The 14,243-nt window shown below is 48.6% G+C and overlaps 7 protein-coding genes and 1 non-coding gene across 8 annotated transcripts; 2 read left to right on the top strand and 6 right to left on the bottom strand.

Annotated features, from left to right (window-relative positions):
• Nucleotides 1-15: 15 nt before the first annotated feature.
• Nucleotides 16-1,534, bottom strand: pfa4 (putative palmitoyltransferase with autoacylation activity Pfa4; the record flags this gene model as incomplete). The annotated part of the gene is made up of 5 exons (XM_040828914.1): nucleotides 16-425; nucleotides 484-562; nucleotides 624-923; nucleotides 978-1,149; nucleotides 1,200-1,534. 5 exons carry the CDS (start codon nucleotides 1,532-1,534, stop codon nucleotides 16-18), a joined length of 1,296 nt encoding a protein of 431 aa, XP_040684910.1.
• Nucleotides 1,535-1,905: 371 nt separating this feature from the next.
• Nucleotides 1,906-4,671, top strand: ASPWEDRAFT_118456 (putative DNA mismatch repair protein; the record flags this gene model as incomplete). The annotated part of the gene is made up of 3 exons (XM_040828823.1): nucleotides 1,906-2,312; nucleotides 2,369-2,763; nucleotides 2,810-4,671. The coding sequence occupies 3 exons, from the start codon at nucleotides 1,906-1,908 to the stop codon at nucleotides 4,669-4,671; spliced, it is 2,664 nt and encodes an 887-aa protein (XP_040684909.1).
• A 476-nt stretch (nucleotides 4,672-5,147) lies between these two features.
• Nucleotides 5,148-6,230, top strand: ASPWEDRAFT_118486 (DUF1295 domain protein; the record flags this gene model as incomplete). The annotated part of the gene is made up of 2 exons (XM_040828828.1): nucleotides 5,148-5,854; nucleotides 5,906-6,230. 2 exons carry the CDS (start codon nucleotides 5,148-5,150, stop codon nucleotides 6,228-6,230), a joined length of 1,032 nt encoding a protein of 343 aa, XP_040684908.1.
• ASPWEDRAFT_688857 (D-isomer specific 2-hydroxyacid dehydrogenase family protein) lies at nucleotides 6,138-7,908 on the bottom strand. Its single transcript, XM_040838992.1, has 4 exons — nucleotides 7,526-7,908; nucleotides 7,411-7,477; nucleotides 7,062-7,345; nucleotides 6,138-7,001 (listed from the first exon to the last, which is right to left on the bottom strand). The coding sequence occupies exons 1-4, from the start codon at nucleotides 7,671-7,673 to the stop codon at nucleotides 6,418-6,420; spliced, it is 1,083 nt and encodes a 360-aa protein (XP_040684907.1). The 5' UTR covers nucleotides 7,674-7,908; the 3' UTR covers nucleotides 6,138-6,417.
• Nucleotides 7,909-7,911: 3 nt separating this feature from the next.
• Nucleotides 7,912-8,980, bottom strand: ASPWEDRAFT_45197 (GNAT family N-acetyltransferase). Its single transcript, XM_040836465.1, has 2 exons — nucleotides 8,437-8,980; nucleotides 7,912-8,370 (listed from the first exon to the last, which is right to left on the bottom strand). Exons 1-2 carry the CDS (start codon nucleotides 8,828-8,830, stop codon nucleotides 8,144-8,146), a joined length of 621 nt encoding a protein of 206 aa, XP_040684906.1. The 5' UTR covers nucleotides 8,831-8,980; the 3' UTR covers nucleotides 7,912-8,143.
• Nucleotides 8,981-9,392: 412 nt separating this feature from the next.
• Nucleotides 9,393-10,292, bottom strand: ASPWEDRAFT_176318 (uncharacterized protein; the record flags this gene model as incomplete). Its single annotated transcript, XM_040831484.1, has 1 exon — nucleotides 9,393-10,292. One exon carries the CDS (start codon nucleotides 10,290-10,292, stop codon nucleotides 9,393-9,395), a length of 900 nt encoding a protein of 299 aa, XP_040684905.1.
• A 1,299-nt stretch (nucleotides 10,293-11,591) lies between these two features.
• On the bottom strand, nucleotides 11,592-11,669 carry ASPWEDRAFT_t180. Its single transcript has one exon. It is a non-coding gene; the product is annotated as a tRNA-Thr (tRNA).
• Nucleotides 11,670-11,758: 89 nt separating this feature from the next.
• Nucleotides 11,759-13,811, bottom strand: ASPWEDRAFT_163100 (uncharacterized protein). Its single transcript, XM_040829840.1, has 3 exons — nucleotides 13,456-13,811; nucleotides 13,006-13,403; nucleotides 11,759-12,954 (listed from the first exon to the last, which is right to left on the bottom strand). The coding sequence occupies exons 1-3, from the start codon at nucleotides 13,771-13,773 to the stop codon at nucleotides 11,955-11,957; spliced, it is 1,716 nt and encodes a 571-aa protein (XP_040684904.1). The 5' UTR covers nucleotides 13,774-13,811; the 3' UTR covers nucleotides 11,759-11,954.
• Between the last annotated feature and the right edge of the window lie 432 nt (nucleotides 13,812-14,243).

Here is a 14,243-nt window from a genome sequence, read left to right as displayed (position 1 = left end):
AAACCACCATTGCCCTCATTGACGCTTGCTGCGCTGTTGCATGAGAATGCCAAGAGGTATATCTTCCTCATCATAGAACTCGATATCCTCATCCACCCCAAAGTCGCGTAGGCGCTCTCCCTCTGAGTTCTTCCATCCCTCTTCGCCATCATCGGATTCGTTATCACTGCGAGGATCCGTTCCCTCCGAGTCACTGTCCCTATTGTTCTCCTCCTTAAGTCGTTTTCCAAACCGTTTTCGACGCTGGACTTCCATTCCAGCTTTTTGACGCTTCAAGTCTTCGGCCTTGCGACGGTTGAATGCCTCCACTTGTTCATAGGCGGAGCTATAAGTCTGGGGGTCCGTAAATGCATCATCGTTTCTGAATGATTTAGCCGGCAGCGGAATGCGATCCGGATCTGGCGGGGGCCATGACACATTTGATTCTATATGGCGTTAAAATCGCCATGCATATCAGACGTTATAAAGCGTTTTGCTACTGACCTTCGAACCCATTCACTTCAAAATCCAAGCCTGACTGAGGGCTAGGGGTTTGTGCAAGTGGCCAAAACCAGCTCAAGATCTAGAAGATGTGAGTTAGCCGTAAGCCAAACAGAACTGAAGAATAGACAGCGGTAACTAACATTTATACTTCCACCCATACCCGCCTTGATGTTTGCCAGGATCCCAATGTCGTACGGAAATTCCTGCTTCTTGATTCGTATTTTGATACCTCCCGGGCCTTCCAAGTACCCCCCGAAATATCTTGCTCTTCGAAGCAGAGTTTTGTGTCTCTCAATCTCCCAAGATTCGATGGTGGTGACATTCGAACCAAGGGTCCAAAGACTCCTCGCCAAAAGAATGAAAAGGGCAAAAACGGTCAAGCTATTTATCACAAATAAAATGAGAATATGGGCCATTTGGAATAAACTTGGGCCTAGGTACTGCGAAAACTGTTAGCAAAAAAGTCTCGAACTGGAAACGGCCACGTCTCTTACGCTAGGCAGGTCTCTGTGCCTCCAGATTAGCGACGCCCTTTCCAACAAGAGCGACTCCAAATATGACATTCCAGTCACCGCATAAAATAGAAACCGAATAAAGTGTGGGAACGTCGAGTGAGAGACGCAGTTTCTTGTCCAGGGACAGTGATGGTCCATTTTGGGAACACATCTGGTTGGTATCGTCAGCACCAGTCCCGATCATTATGTGACAAGACTAACCTCTGGCATGTTCTGCAATGGTGAGCGCGTGGTGGCTTGTAGGCTTCGCATCTACGACACCATCGTTGCCGTCCACTCACGCGGTCAGCTTCCAGTTGCTTACGGTCTGCCGGTTCCCAGTCTTTAGGGACTCGTCCTGGGTCTACAGTACATGTTCGATAGTAGCATATCCAGATGCATGTAGCAAAGATGTTGACTGTCCAAATTTCATTTTTCCGGAATGGTATTGCCTCAAACCGCAGAAAAAAGTACTGGGAGCTGTACGCGAGAAAGCCGATCAATGTGGAGACTGCCGGTGTGGCCAACTCTGATATAGAGAAAGGTCCGTGAGCCATATCAGAGAATTTGCATATCTATCGAGAAAGCCAGCGGGTTCCTCGAGGATATCAAACCTCGAATATGGAAATTGGCGATTGAGAACTGGAGATGCATGTTGGTCGATTCGAGTCCGCGAGACGTGTACTGTTGACTAATCCCACGTGATCACAACACCGGATGGCAGTGCGTGGAAATAGAATCTCCCGGTTCGCAAGACCTTTGCTTTCGTTTACGACGTCCATGTTTATCCATCGAGAACGGCACTTATCGCCTATAAAACATCAGAATAATATCTATATATTCTAGAGCCATCAGTTTTGGCTTGAAAATCAACATTTCTTGATGCCCGGAACAGCTATGATCGTATGTTCCTTCATATAAGCCGAGGATGCCGATTGTGGCCCTTCCCCCGGCCACTGTTCGGGCAATTGGCTCAACATCTGTCATTTCAGATGCTTGTTCCCTTGTCAAAGAGCTGCTAGACAATGCGCTAGACGCAGGCGCGAGCTCTGTGACAATAGAGATCTCCCAGAACACGCTGGATGTAATTCAGGTCAAAGACAATGGACATGGTATTCCCTCGCAGGACCATGGATTCGTTTGCAAACGCACCTTTACCAGCAAGATCCAAACGGTCGAGGATCTCAAAAATATTGGTGGGAGCTCACTGGGATTCAGAGGTGAGGCTCTAGCCAGTGCCGCTGAGATGTCCGGCAGCTTGACTGTCGTCACCAGAACCGAGGCAGAACTAGTTGGGACAGCCGTCAAATATGGAAGGGATGGTGAAATCGTTAGGTATATGCTTCTCTTACTCTATATTGCTGTTTATGATACTGACTGTTATCATACAGCATTAATCGTGCATCGCATCCAGTGGGCACTAGCATCCGCATGACGGACTTTCTAAAGCACATTCCTGTTCGCAAGCAGACAGCCCTCAAAAGCGCCGGCAAAACATTGACAAAGATAAAGAAGATGCTTCATGTTTATGCTATGGCCCAGCCCACCAAAAGGTTGTCTTTCAGGGTTCTCAAAGCCAAGAATGAAAGCAATAATTGGATGTATGCACCGGGTCAAAATGCCACTCTCGTTGATGCGGCACTGAAGATTACTGGCAAAGACGTTGCCTCCAATTGCCTTCTGAAACGATGGCCTCCAGAAGAGGATTCTACGGATATTCAGCAGAACCAATTGATGGATATATCAAACTTTAAGCTTGTGGCCTTCCTGCCCAAAGCTGATTCTGGTATTTGAACTTGTTCCTGGTCGCTGCCGTTAACTGACAAAGGTAGACATTTCAAAGGTGTATAACGGAGGCCAGTACTTCATCGTCGACGGACGGCCAGTATCAACTTCCAGAGGGATTGGACACAAGATCACGAAAGTTTATAAATCCTATCTCCGCTCGACTTGTTCTAGCAATGACCATTCTCCTAATATCACCGACCCCTTCATTTGCCTGCATATACAGTGTCCCCAAGGCACGTATGATGTCAACATTGAACCAGCCAAGGACGATGTATTGTTCGAAGATGCCGATCAAGTACTTTCCTTTGTGGAAGATTTATTTCGAGACACTTATGGCGAATTGAGTGCTTCTGAGAAAAGTGCCGCTCCAGCCAAAGGCAAAGAAAAAGCACAAAACAGCAACGGATTCGACCTATTGATGGCTCGGAAGGACTCTGTTCAATCCACCCCACAGCACCGAGATGTGAACGATAATCCTATTGTAGCGCCGCTTGTCACAACTTATTCGCAGTTTAAATCCCCGCTTCCGAGCACTTATCGCAGGAGGGACTTCCAGAGCTCATCGCCACCTGGAACAGAACAGACCATTAATCAGGCAACTTCGAAAGATGTGGAAATTGTGAGCCCATGGTCCATGACAAGGCTGAATGTTCCAATTCGAACACCGGAAAAATCCAACTCAGCCGTTGAAAATAGGATGCTTTTGCCAAAACATAATGCGGCCAAAGAGCATCCTCGGAGGCACAGGGCTCTAGATGGTGGACAGCCAAGCAGCCCAGCCTTACCAAGTCCTTCAACCTCAAATTCAAACTCGGCCTCTCCTACCAACATTCACCATTCACAGCCCTTGTTCCAGTTTTCCCAAACATCACCAACCACCCCAGCACAGAATGACCCGAAGAGAGCAGCAAGGGAGCGTGACAAGGAGCGATATGGCAATGGAGCTCTCGATACCTGGTTTGTCAAGACCACTCAGGCTACTCTTGATCAAAACAATCCTGGAAATCAACTTGAGCAGGATGAGGACGGACCGTCCTTGACCCAGCTAGCACGGGAACGATTTGGACGAGAACAATCACTAGATACAGCATCAAATGATGTCGAAGACCGATATCCACAGCGTGAAAGTCCTGAGAACACACCAAACACTTCGAACGTATCACAATCGCCGCCCGAAAACATTACTTCTTCTTTGGGAAGTCGACCTGTAGAAATCCCAGAACAACGCCGGGAACTTCCAGTGCTTGAAACGTGGGCCGCTAGGCTTCATAAACATTCGGAAAAGGGGATCAACAGTGATTTAGAGGACGCCCTTGACTTTGAGCGCCGAAAGAAAGAGGCTATACAGCAGCGGCGTGAGCAAAAGAGGAACCGCCATGAGATACCTAGCTCTTCGAACCCCCATCAAAGTCGATATCTCGCAGCACGAGCAGTTTTGAATTCAGATTTGAACGATAGTACAGAGCAACCCCATTCAATTTCGGCAGACTCGATATCAAGGCCTAGGCTAAACCCGTATGACCCAAGGGCATATCTTATGCGTCAACAAAGTGACGTTTCGAAAAATGGCCTAAAGGCTCGACGAACAAACACGAGCAAGCTTCCTCTGGAGAAAATATCTGAAGACTGTGACATTCATGATCTTTGTCTGAGGCTACCGGCAAGTGAGCCTCTGCTTTCAAACACCATGAAGCATACGTTAAAAGAAGATTTATATACACGGGATGGAACACATATTGAAGCATTTACTGCGTCAGATTCGGATGATCTTCTCGAATACTGGAGCCATCGGCTATCAAATTTGACTAATGAGCAATATAGGACCAAAGATCAATGTCGAGAACCAAACTTGAACTTTAATTTTACTGCCGTGATCGAGCAACAAAATGGACTAGAGCCTGAATAATCTTCGATAGATCTCATCCTTTCTCACTTATATTGCATCTGGTATACATACAGGAGCATTAGTTATATGTACTGCCGCCTTTTTTTCTGATACATTTGTCTGCTTTGCCTGTTTCTTTTTCTTTTCCATTCGAATTTCTCATATTTGTTGACCTTTCCGTCGCCTTGCGGGGTTTCTAAATCTGGATGCAGCCGGCTGCGTCATATTCACTTCTACTTGCGAAGAAACACGGCGATTCAAAAAATATCAAGTCCATGTCGATCAACCAATTCCCTGTATTATATATTAACCACATGTGATATCATACAATATAACTTGTTTTCATTCTTAAAGTGTTGTGGTGGAACTCACCAAGCCTGGCAAAGACAGTTACATAATCCTTACATCAACACTCAACTCTGCTACAAAATCCCCCATCTCGCGCCCAAGTTAAACGTCATTTCACTCGCATCAGTGAAATACCTTCAATTTACAATATGGAGGCATACGGCGTATCGCCCGTGATCGATGTCGACCGGGCATACAACATATCGCATAGCCATGACCTGCATTTGAGAACCGGCGATGTCGGGATTCTAAGATCGACCATACTGCCCTCATTCGCTTTACACTCCGGTCTGTCTGTCGCGAGCTTCATCGCCGCAAAAGCGACAGATAGGGGCGAAATTAAAGATTGGAACTGGCCGTCTAGCCAGGTCATCAACGCCTGGTGGAGCGCTCTCGGACGTCCTATGTACTACAACAACATATCATTCACCGACGCATGGAGCAGTCTCCCATGGACTGAGAAGGTCCTGCTGGGCGGCGTGACAGCTTGGGGTACACGACTCTTCTACCGCATCGTGTCAAGGACTCTCGCCCGCGGAAAAGACGACCCCCGATACGATGAACTAAAAGCCAAGGACCCCGCGGGATTCTGGAAAACGGCATTCTTCAAGCTATTCGCTCCCGAGGCAGTGTTTCTCACGTTCATCTCGTTGCCGTTTACCCTGCCTTTCTGCATGACGCACTCGGCTATCTCGGTTGATCCGGACGTGTCCAAGAGTATCCGCGCGTTGGGTGTGGGCTTGTTCAGTGCGGGTTTCGCGATGGAGGTTATGGCAGACACGCAGCTTGAGTTGCATCGTGGAGAGCGGACGGATCTCTGTCGTCATGGTGTGTGGAGTATTGTCCGGCATCCGAAGTGAGTTTCCGCCATCTTTTCTCGAGGAAATCATATACTAACAATGTCTAGCTACTTGGGTGACTCCCTGGTGCACTTCTCTTTCATTCTCCTCAACGCCGCCAACACATTCAACCCCCTTGTTCTCCTGGGCCCTATCGCAAACTACGTGTACCTCCGCTTCGTGGGAGGCGACAAGCAGAACGAAGCCAGCCAAGAAGAGCGGTACGAAAAGGAAGATCCGCAAAAGTACGCGCAGCTTTTGAGCTGGCGCAACGAGAAGAATAGCTTCTGGCCGAGCGTTTCGGAGCTGGCGAATCCGTGGACCTGGGCTGTGTTGGGGAGTGGGTTTATTGGTGTTTTTGTGGAGGAGACTGCGAGGTGTTATTTGGCGTAAGTCTGTTGAATGGATTGGGATTTGTGGGATGATTTGAGGAAGAATGAAATATATACTGTTAGATGCATGACCATCTAATAACCAGTCTTGCGGACGCTTAAGAATGCCGCCACTGGTCTATCTAATCGGTATGCAACTCAATATATGTCTAGTTATATACAATGCAATCATCGATGTCGCATACCATTCAGTATCCCTTCTCCCTCTTATATTCATTAACCATCTCCTCTCCCTTTCGCAACCGATCAACATTCAATCGTAAGATATCTACCGACCGCGGGAAATACTCCCGCCCAAGCGAACTGACATGCGGACTGATATGCACATTCGGTGCGTCCCACAATGGATGATCTTCCGGGAGTGGTTCAGGGTCCGTCACATCCACCGCTGCACCACTTAACTCGCCAGACTTGAGTGATGCAATCAGAGCATCCTGGTCGATGACCTTGCCTCGGGCAATGTTGGTCACATATGGTTTAGTGTAAGGGTTGGTGCTCTTTGCGGAGAGGAGGGCGAATTCTTCGGCACCGATGAGTTTGGTTGTTTGCGGTGTTAGAGGGATAGCGATGACGAGGTGGTCGAGGCCAAGGGAGAGGAAAGAGTGGATGGAGGCTTTATCTGTGCCATGGTGCCAGGATACCGGGATCGAACCGTCTGCGTCACCAGTTCCGGGGACAATATAGCCGTTATCGCGACGAGACTCGGGTGTAGTGCGGGGAGAGGCTGTGTAGGCATATACGGTCATTCCCAAGGCGGCGGAAACGCGGGCAACTACAGGAATTGTTGTATATTAGCATTTGATAAAGTTAAAAGGGGATTGGGGAATCATACTTTGTCGCCCGATACTTCCATATCCCAGAATGCCAACCCTCTTGCCCACCTGATCGCTCAAGCCATCGAAATATTCATTCACAGAGGCCCAGCGATGTGCCCTTTGTGCTTCATATGACTCGATAAACTTTCTCGATGCCACCATCCAGTTCATAACAGCCCACTCTGCGATAGGAGGACCATGGATACCAGAGCTGGTGGAGATGGGGATGTTCGTAGATTGAAGGATTGGGTGGCCGAGGAGGTGATCGAGTCCGGCGGAGAAAGTATGAATGAGCTTGAGACTATATCCAAAGGTCAATTAAGGAACGAATGGTTTGGAACGGTCACTACTAGTCAGTTGGCTTACTTCTGCGCATCTTCTGGGTTAGGTAGGTTGGTAAATGTCACGAGGAGAGTGGCCTTTTGAGCCAATTCTGTCCGATATCAGCAATTGCAGTAGACTACCTGCCACAAAAAAAAACCTTTGGGAACGGGGGCACCCATTTTGATCTTGTGAAATGTCACTTCGGCCTCTGGGAATTTGCGCTGGACGTACTCGAGCTGCGCGGTTGGCTGATCCCGAAAGAAGACAATGAGCAGATGCTCTTTCGGAGCTGGAGCTTCACCCATGATGCTGGATTTGATTGATTGGTGTCAATTCTGTCTTTCTCAGCAGCAGAAACAGCGACTTCTCGCGATGGGATGTTGCAAAAATGAAGCTCCCAAAATCGTGAATTATAAATGCGCGGGGGTTTCTTATCGATAGGACGCCCTCTTCGTGATCAGTGGCCAATCAGAACACCCCTCTAGTACAGGTTTGGAATAGACGCCTGAAAATGAAGAAATCCAGAAATATGATTGGCCTGTAAAACCGAGGCTGTTCTTTGATTGGCTGTTCATTGCAAATGATGGGCAATGCAGGGGCAATTGGATATATCAACAGGAAAATGACAATGACAGAGGACAATGGGTGAAGAACATGATATAAGAAAAGGAAATAATTCAGGGAAATCTCCGACCGAGGGACATGCGACATGAATATACCATTTCATTACATTCGTCAAGAAAAAAAGGCATCAATTCGAGCATGAATACCTTCATTATTGGCCTGGCGCCCGCACCAAATAGCTCTGCACATAATCCGGGAAGATCTTCTCCGTCTCCAGAACCCGAAACTCATACTTATCATATAAATGTCTCCCCTGCGGCGAGGAGGAAAGGAAGATATCGACACCCTCTTGGTCCGCCCGACTGATCCCCCACTGGAGCAGTTGCGAAGCGATTCCCCGACCGCGATATGCCGGATGCGTCCCTAAGATGTCGAGGTCTGAAACCCGTCAGTCGGGGTGCATTGGAATTGTCAAAATTGCACAGCCAGTTTTGTGTGACGTACAATAATGCCTCTTTGCACCCATATATTTATCCCTCTTCTCCTTCATCACCCCAAAGAACCTCTCACACAACTCGGGTATACAGCTTTCAGGCCACGAAACCGCCTCCTCGTCCGTGTCCTCGTTCCCGGGAAGCTTCCAGTTCGCAAACCCCGCGATCGTTGCCTCGCCGTCCCCATTCTGACTCGATGTATCTATAGCCTTGAGCACGATATTTAGTGGAGGAGAGCTCGTGCAGCTGGTGATGTCTGATGTGAATTTGCTAATCCACCAGTCGCGGACATCTTGAGTGCGGGGGAAGAGGGCGACGTTGAAGTTGTCGGAGAATGTGGAGAGGAAGACTTCGGCCAGGGCGGGGGCGTCAGAGGGGGTTGCGGGGTGAATTTCGATGGTCATGTTCAAGGTTTTGAGGTTGGTAGTCTCTATGCTGTATCTTGGAAGAGGGGTAATTTGGTGTTGGGGAAATGGGGAATTGGAGATTATGGTGGTGGTGATGATGGGCGGTCAGCTGATGATGCCACCTTCATCTGAAGCATTTGCGGGCCGGGATCGTCTTGATGCACGACGCCAGGTTGTCCTTATAGACAGGCATACTGCATATATTATTGCTTAATATACTCAAAATTTTTTAAATCGTGCTTTCGGTCTATTCTACCAAAGGAATATTAATACCGCAATAACTCGGGAGACAAACATTAACCAATTAAGAACCCCGCTTTCTTTATCCGATTATACAAGTCATAAATACATTAATAAAAAGTCTCAGAGGTGCTGCTCACAGTACTCTGATAGGGATACATGTCACTTCACTCATCATCTGCATGGTAATGCTTTTGGTGTGTAAACCACCTTCGCGAGTCACGACCTGATTATATCCAACCGAAAGGCCGATCCAGCAGGCCAAACAGTCTTTGTGCCCTTCTCTTTCTGCGTCAAATCCCAGACTTTATCACTCGATTCAATGCTTTTCTAACGACGGTTCCGGGACTGATATTGGGCTGTGCGATTCGCCCCGTTGAGGAGCATTCGGTTGCGCATTGTGAGAAGTCGGGAAGAAGGCCCGTCGATTGCTTCCACCAGAATTATTGCTATGTTCACCACTCTTTGTAGCTTCGATCTCGCGCTTGACGCCCTCATACATGCTCTCGACGATTTGTATTTCCTCCTGCACGTCCAGTAGACATCCGTCCAAACAAAATTCTCGTTCTCGCTGCTCGATGTATTCTCGGATATTTCGCCATTCGTTCTGGTAGTGCTTAAGACGATCCGGCAGTCCCGACCCCTTTAGGTAGGTCAGAATACCAGCCATGATTGTGTTTATCGCACCAAACGCCGTGACGGCCGAGTGTGGACCACTCGCGGCGCCTAGGGCAGTCAATGCGGCGGCGACCACGATCTGGATTCCCAGACATGTGTTGATGAGGATGCTGAAAAAGCGATATCGCTTCGCGACCTTTTGCTCGGCGCTCACGACGCGGGCGTAGATACCGACATTGACTGCAGTGCGAGGGTTGTGGTGGGGTATTGTCAGCGCAGGGACGCTATCGATTCCTGTCAGAGCGCGAAAAACGAGGAGCTTGTCGCCCGGTGGAATGAGGGAACCGGCATTTGTTGTAGCCACATTGATGCGGTGGGCTCGCGGGTCACTGTGGCTTGGATCGCGACTTTGTTCGGGACTTTTTTGGTAACTGGTTGGGTAACTTTGCTGGTAAACGTCTTCTTCCTGTGCATTCGGATGAGGGATAGGAGGGTAACCCAGGGCGTTGGGGTGGGAGGAAAGACGGGGATAGTCCGGCTCCTCGGGTTCAAAGGCAGCCATCAGGCGCCATATCAAGCTTCGTCCGCGTCCGTTCGACATGACCTCTGAATTCTCGACGTGTCGTGACTGTGAAGTTTTTGCTGTCGCGGGATAAGACTCAGGAGCGTGCACGCGGAAAGACGGGGACTGTCGACGATTTAAGTCCAAGTCCGAGCTTCAGAAAAAAAGAAAAAAAGGGACGGTGAGCACTGAGCAGCCAGTCCACTCCACTCTAATTACGCTCTCGCCGTTCATATCGCGGATACGGGAGCTGAGTCCAATCAGCCAGCATGATGCACGCCATATCCTTCCTCAACACGCACAAGCGTCACAAGTCAAAACTTGTCTCAAATGTGGTGACAGCGAAAGGCTCATCTGCGCACCAGTTGTTGGCGAATCAGCATGGGCATGAGGTGTTTACGCACCCACACAACTGGACCCTGAAGCGAGAAACGAGTCTATATTCAGTGCGGATCGGCGTAGCTGTTGATAACACTAAAAGAGAGTAAACAGACCGGGTCAAAGATGGGGCCTCGGACGGGACCGCACGGAACACCCGTCTGGAAGCCCTTGGCCTGCGTGGATTCATCGAGGCTGCGATGGGAAATACATTGGACACAATGCTGCGTGTGCAAGGTATAGCTTCTGTGATGTTGGACAAACAGACAGCGTGACGGCCCGAGGAAGTTGGGATCATCGCGAGACAGAGTGTGGTTCTCCACTTAAGATGGTGGATTGACGGATGAACCCTCCATCCATGTGGGATCGCATTCCCGCACCGCCGGAGCCCAATAATGATGTCGTTGGTGAAAAAGGGGGGAGAAGCTGACGAGTTACGATGCTCTATCTCTACCCACAATTATGCATATCCATGACTCGAGAAGATCATGATCAAACTGGAGATTCTTCGGGATGTTTTTTGTTTGGTTGATGGGAGGAACAGGGGTACTTCGCTACTGCTATTGTCACTTTAGCAGTCTGTGGGCAACAAAATACTTTGCATACGGAAGTAATTGGCACTTCGCTTGAGAAACTGCAGCTGGTGTTCTGGATCCACGGAGTCTCCAAGAATTTCACAACTCATCACACCCTTTAGTCTGCTGTCTGGATATTGAGCGACGCCAGCAGTTGGTCGGAGAGTTGGTCCGAGGTTGCAGTGCATGAACCATCGCTAATAGGGTAGATAGATTAATGCATGTCCGGGATTTGGTTATTACTATCCACAGAAATAAAAAGAAAACTACATTGTTGAGGCTGAGTTGAGAGATGCCAATGTGATTTTATATTGTTTTGCGTGTGTGAGAACCGGAAGCTAAAAGAAAAAAAAAAAAACAAAACAAAACAAAACAAACAAAAAAAAGCGCGAAGGGAGATTCGAACTCCCGACCTCCGCATTTCTTACGAGTGCGACGTCATAAACCACTAGACAACTCGCGCAAACAACCTGCGACCTTTCTCCGTGTTGGGTCTATAGGAATGCTGAGGAATGGCAAAAGGCAATCCAACGATAGATTCCGTTTTGTCTAGAGGGTTTTATGTTGTTATCATTGATATTGAATAGTGCAGGTCCTGGATTTCTCAATTCTCGATTTTAAGTCTATGTAGCATGCAGAGCCACCAGACTCCCTCTGGCATTGGTCTGCTACAATAGGATGACCCGAGAACACTCAGGATACAGCAATAGAATATCACCATGCAGTTGAGCTACGCTTGACGGTGTTTCTATGAGGCAGCTTTTCCCCGTGTCTCGACTGGTAGTGCCAGCCAGATTCCCCCCATTACTACCCAGATAGCACCGCAGAACCAAACAGGACCACCTTTAGATCCACCCGACGCATCGAATGTTGTGATGATGGTGGCTATAAGTCCAAATAGCCCCCAGAAGAATCCCAAAATCCCCAACCCAAAGCCACGAGTTGGTGCAGCGAATACCTCCACGGTGTATGTGGTGATAACTGCAAGGCCAGCATACTGAAGGAACGATAGGACGCATTCAAAGGCAAGAACGGCATTATGAGATCGTGAAAGCGTTGATAGGAACATGAATAAACCAGTCAACACTGCAATAGCCGCTCCTGTGCGTTTCCTTCCAACTCCCTTGGCTTCTATGAGGAATCCAGAGAGGATAGGTCCAGGAACCGCACATAGGGCAATGTAGAGATAGCGACTGTAAAGGTAGCCCGTGGTGACGGTAGTGGCGGAAATGGCTTCTATACCGCGTGCAGTGAGATAGTTGCTTATGTACGTTCTGTGCAGTGTAAATGTCAAACCGGTAGTAGCCCAGATGAGCGTAAGGAGGAAAAGGCCGAATGGACCAAGGGATGACAAAAGGGATTGTGTCCTTGACTTCTTTCGAGACTCCGGTGCACTGGCATCGACTGTCGAATCGATTCGAGCAAATGAGGCTTCAGTCAGCCATGTTTGGCGTTTGTTGTACATCGCGATATCCTTGACAAGCTGGGTGGCTTCGGCGTCTCGGCGTTTGGATAGGAGGTATTTCGGCGTTTCACGGAGGGGGAATGCAAAGCGACAGAGATATAGGAATAGGGTGATACAGCCAAAGGTCCACCACACGTACCGCCAGCCTTTGTTGGATACATAGTGGCAGGAAGAGCTGCTGCTGCCGCTATGGCCGGTTGCACGGATCTTATGGCTGGACATTGACTGTGCGGTGGAAATTTCATCGGGTCCAGTGCCACATGTGTATTCTGCGATGAATGCCCTGTAGATTCTAATCAGTATTTGAATCTTTCCGGGTCCAGAAGTAACTTACCAGCCGACAGCGGCAGAAACTAATTGACCAAGACCCCAGGAAGCACCCTGCATGGAGACTAGGAATTGATGCGACGCTGGTAGCGACTCCAAGAGAATGATGGCGTCTACGGCCTGGTTCCCAGCAATTGCAAGGCCCACGACGAAGCCAACAACACAAAGCCCCGTGAATGACGGCATTCCAGCTCCGACCAGTCCACCCATTCCCATCAAAACCAGTGTACTCGTAAAGATCCATTTGCGGCCAAGGACATCAGACATCATAGGCCATGCTGTTGCACCGACAGTCAATCCAACCATTAGGCTGACGAATAGATAGGAAGAATTGTCCCCAGTATAGAAGAACTGGGCTTCGTTGGCGGCGGAAGGATCAATAACGAGAAAAGACATCAACCAGAACTATCCGAATCGATCAGTCATGCTTCTTCTCTGCAGGGTACGACTCACTTACACTGTCAAGGAACCAGCCCACGCTGGTAATCAAAAAAAGCAACCACTGGTATAATCCCATTTCCAGATCAAGCAATGCCTGGTTCAAAAGCTGCGCCTTGGCTGCATATACGGCATCTGCCCCGGCATGGGTATCGGGTGTGTCGATATTCAGTCCGTAGAGATTTTTGTGTTGGTTTCCTTTTCCCGAACTGGGTTCGTTTAATGTGTCAAGCTTCTCGGGGTCTCCTATGAGGGTGGATGCAAAAGCACTCTGGGCTTCAATATTTCTCACGGGCGTGATACCATCACTGGCAAGCTTAGATCCTTCTGTCGTCATGGTTGCTGGTGTTGACGTGTCATAACATTCAAGAAGCGAAGCTTCCGGGAGAAGTGGTAACAGGGAGAAATAAATTTAAAGCCATGGAGAGCGGGGTATGCATTCACTGTCAAGTATGCAATCTAAAGGACACCATCTTGTCTAATCAATCAGAACCAGGAAAGCACTCAGAAACGCCCGAAAGCTTTGCGAAGAAAAAATGCCAAGAGAGACAGTCTAGAGATAGCCCCTGCAAGACGGAAACAACCGCTTTATCTGCGATGTTGTCGAGGCCGCGGAGAAAGACTCAAGCCATCAGGATGCTTCGATATGGCCATGCTACATTGAGTTCGGGTAATTTTGCATTTGACAACATATAAGTTGTTCCGGCGATATACGAGTTCAATTAGATCTCTAGCCCAAGGTTTTTCGGTCTGTGAATTAGACAAAATAACATCTTTCGCCTGTCGTTTTGTCCAGGGAAGAAAATT

The sequence above is a fragment of the Aspergillus wentii genome (assembly GCF_001890725.1).
Source record: "Aspergillus wentii DTO 134E9 unplaced genomic scaffold ASPWEscaffold_8, whole genome shotgun sequence".
NCBI classification, from domain to species: Eukaryota; Fungi; Ascomycota; class Eurotiomycetes; order Eurotiales; family Aspergillaceae; genus Aspergillus; species Aspergillus wentii.
The sequence above is the reverse complement of the archived record's forward strand: the minus strand, read 5'-3'. Positions and strand labels throughout refer to the sequence as shown.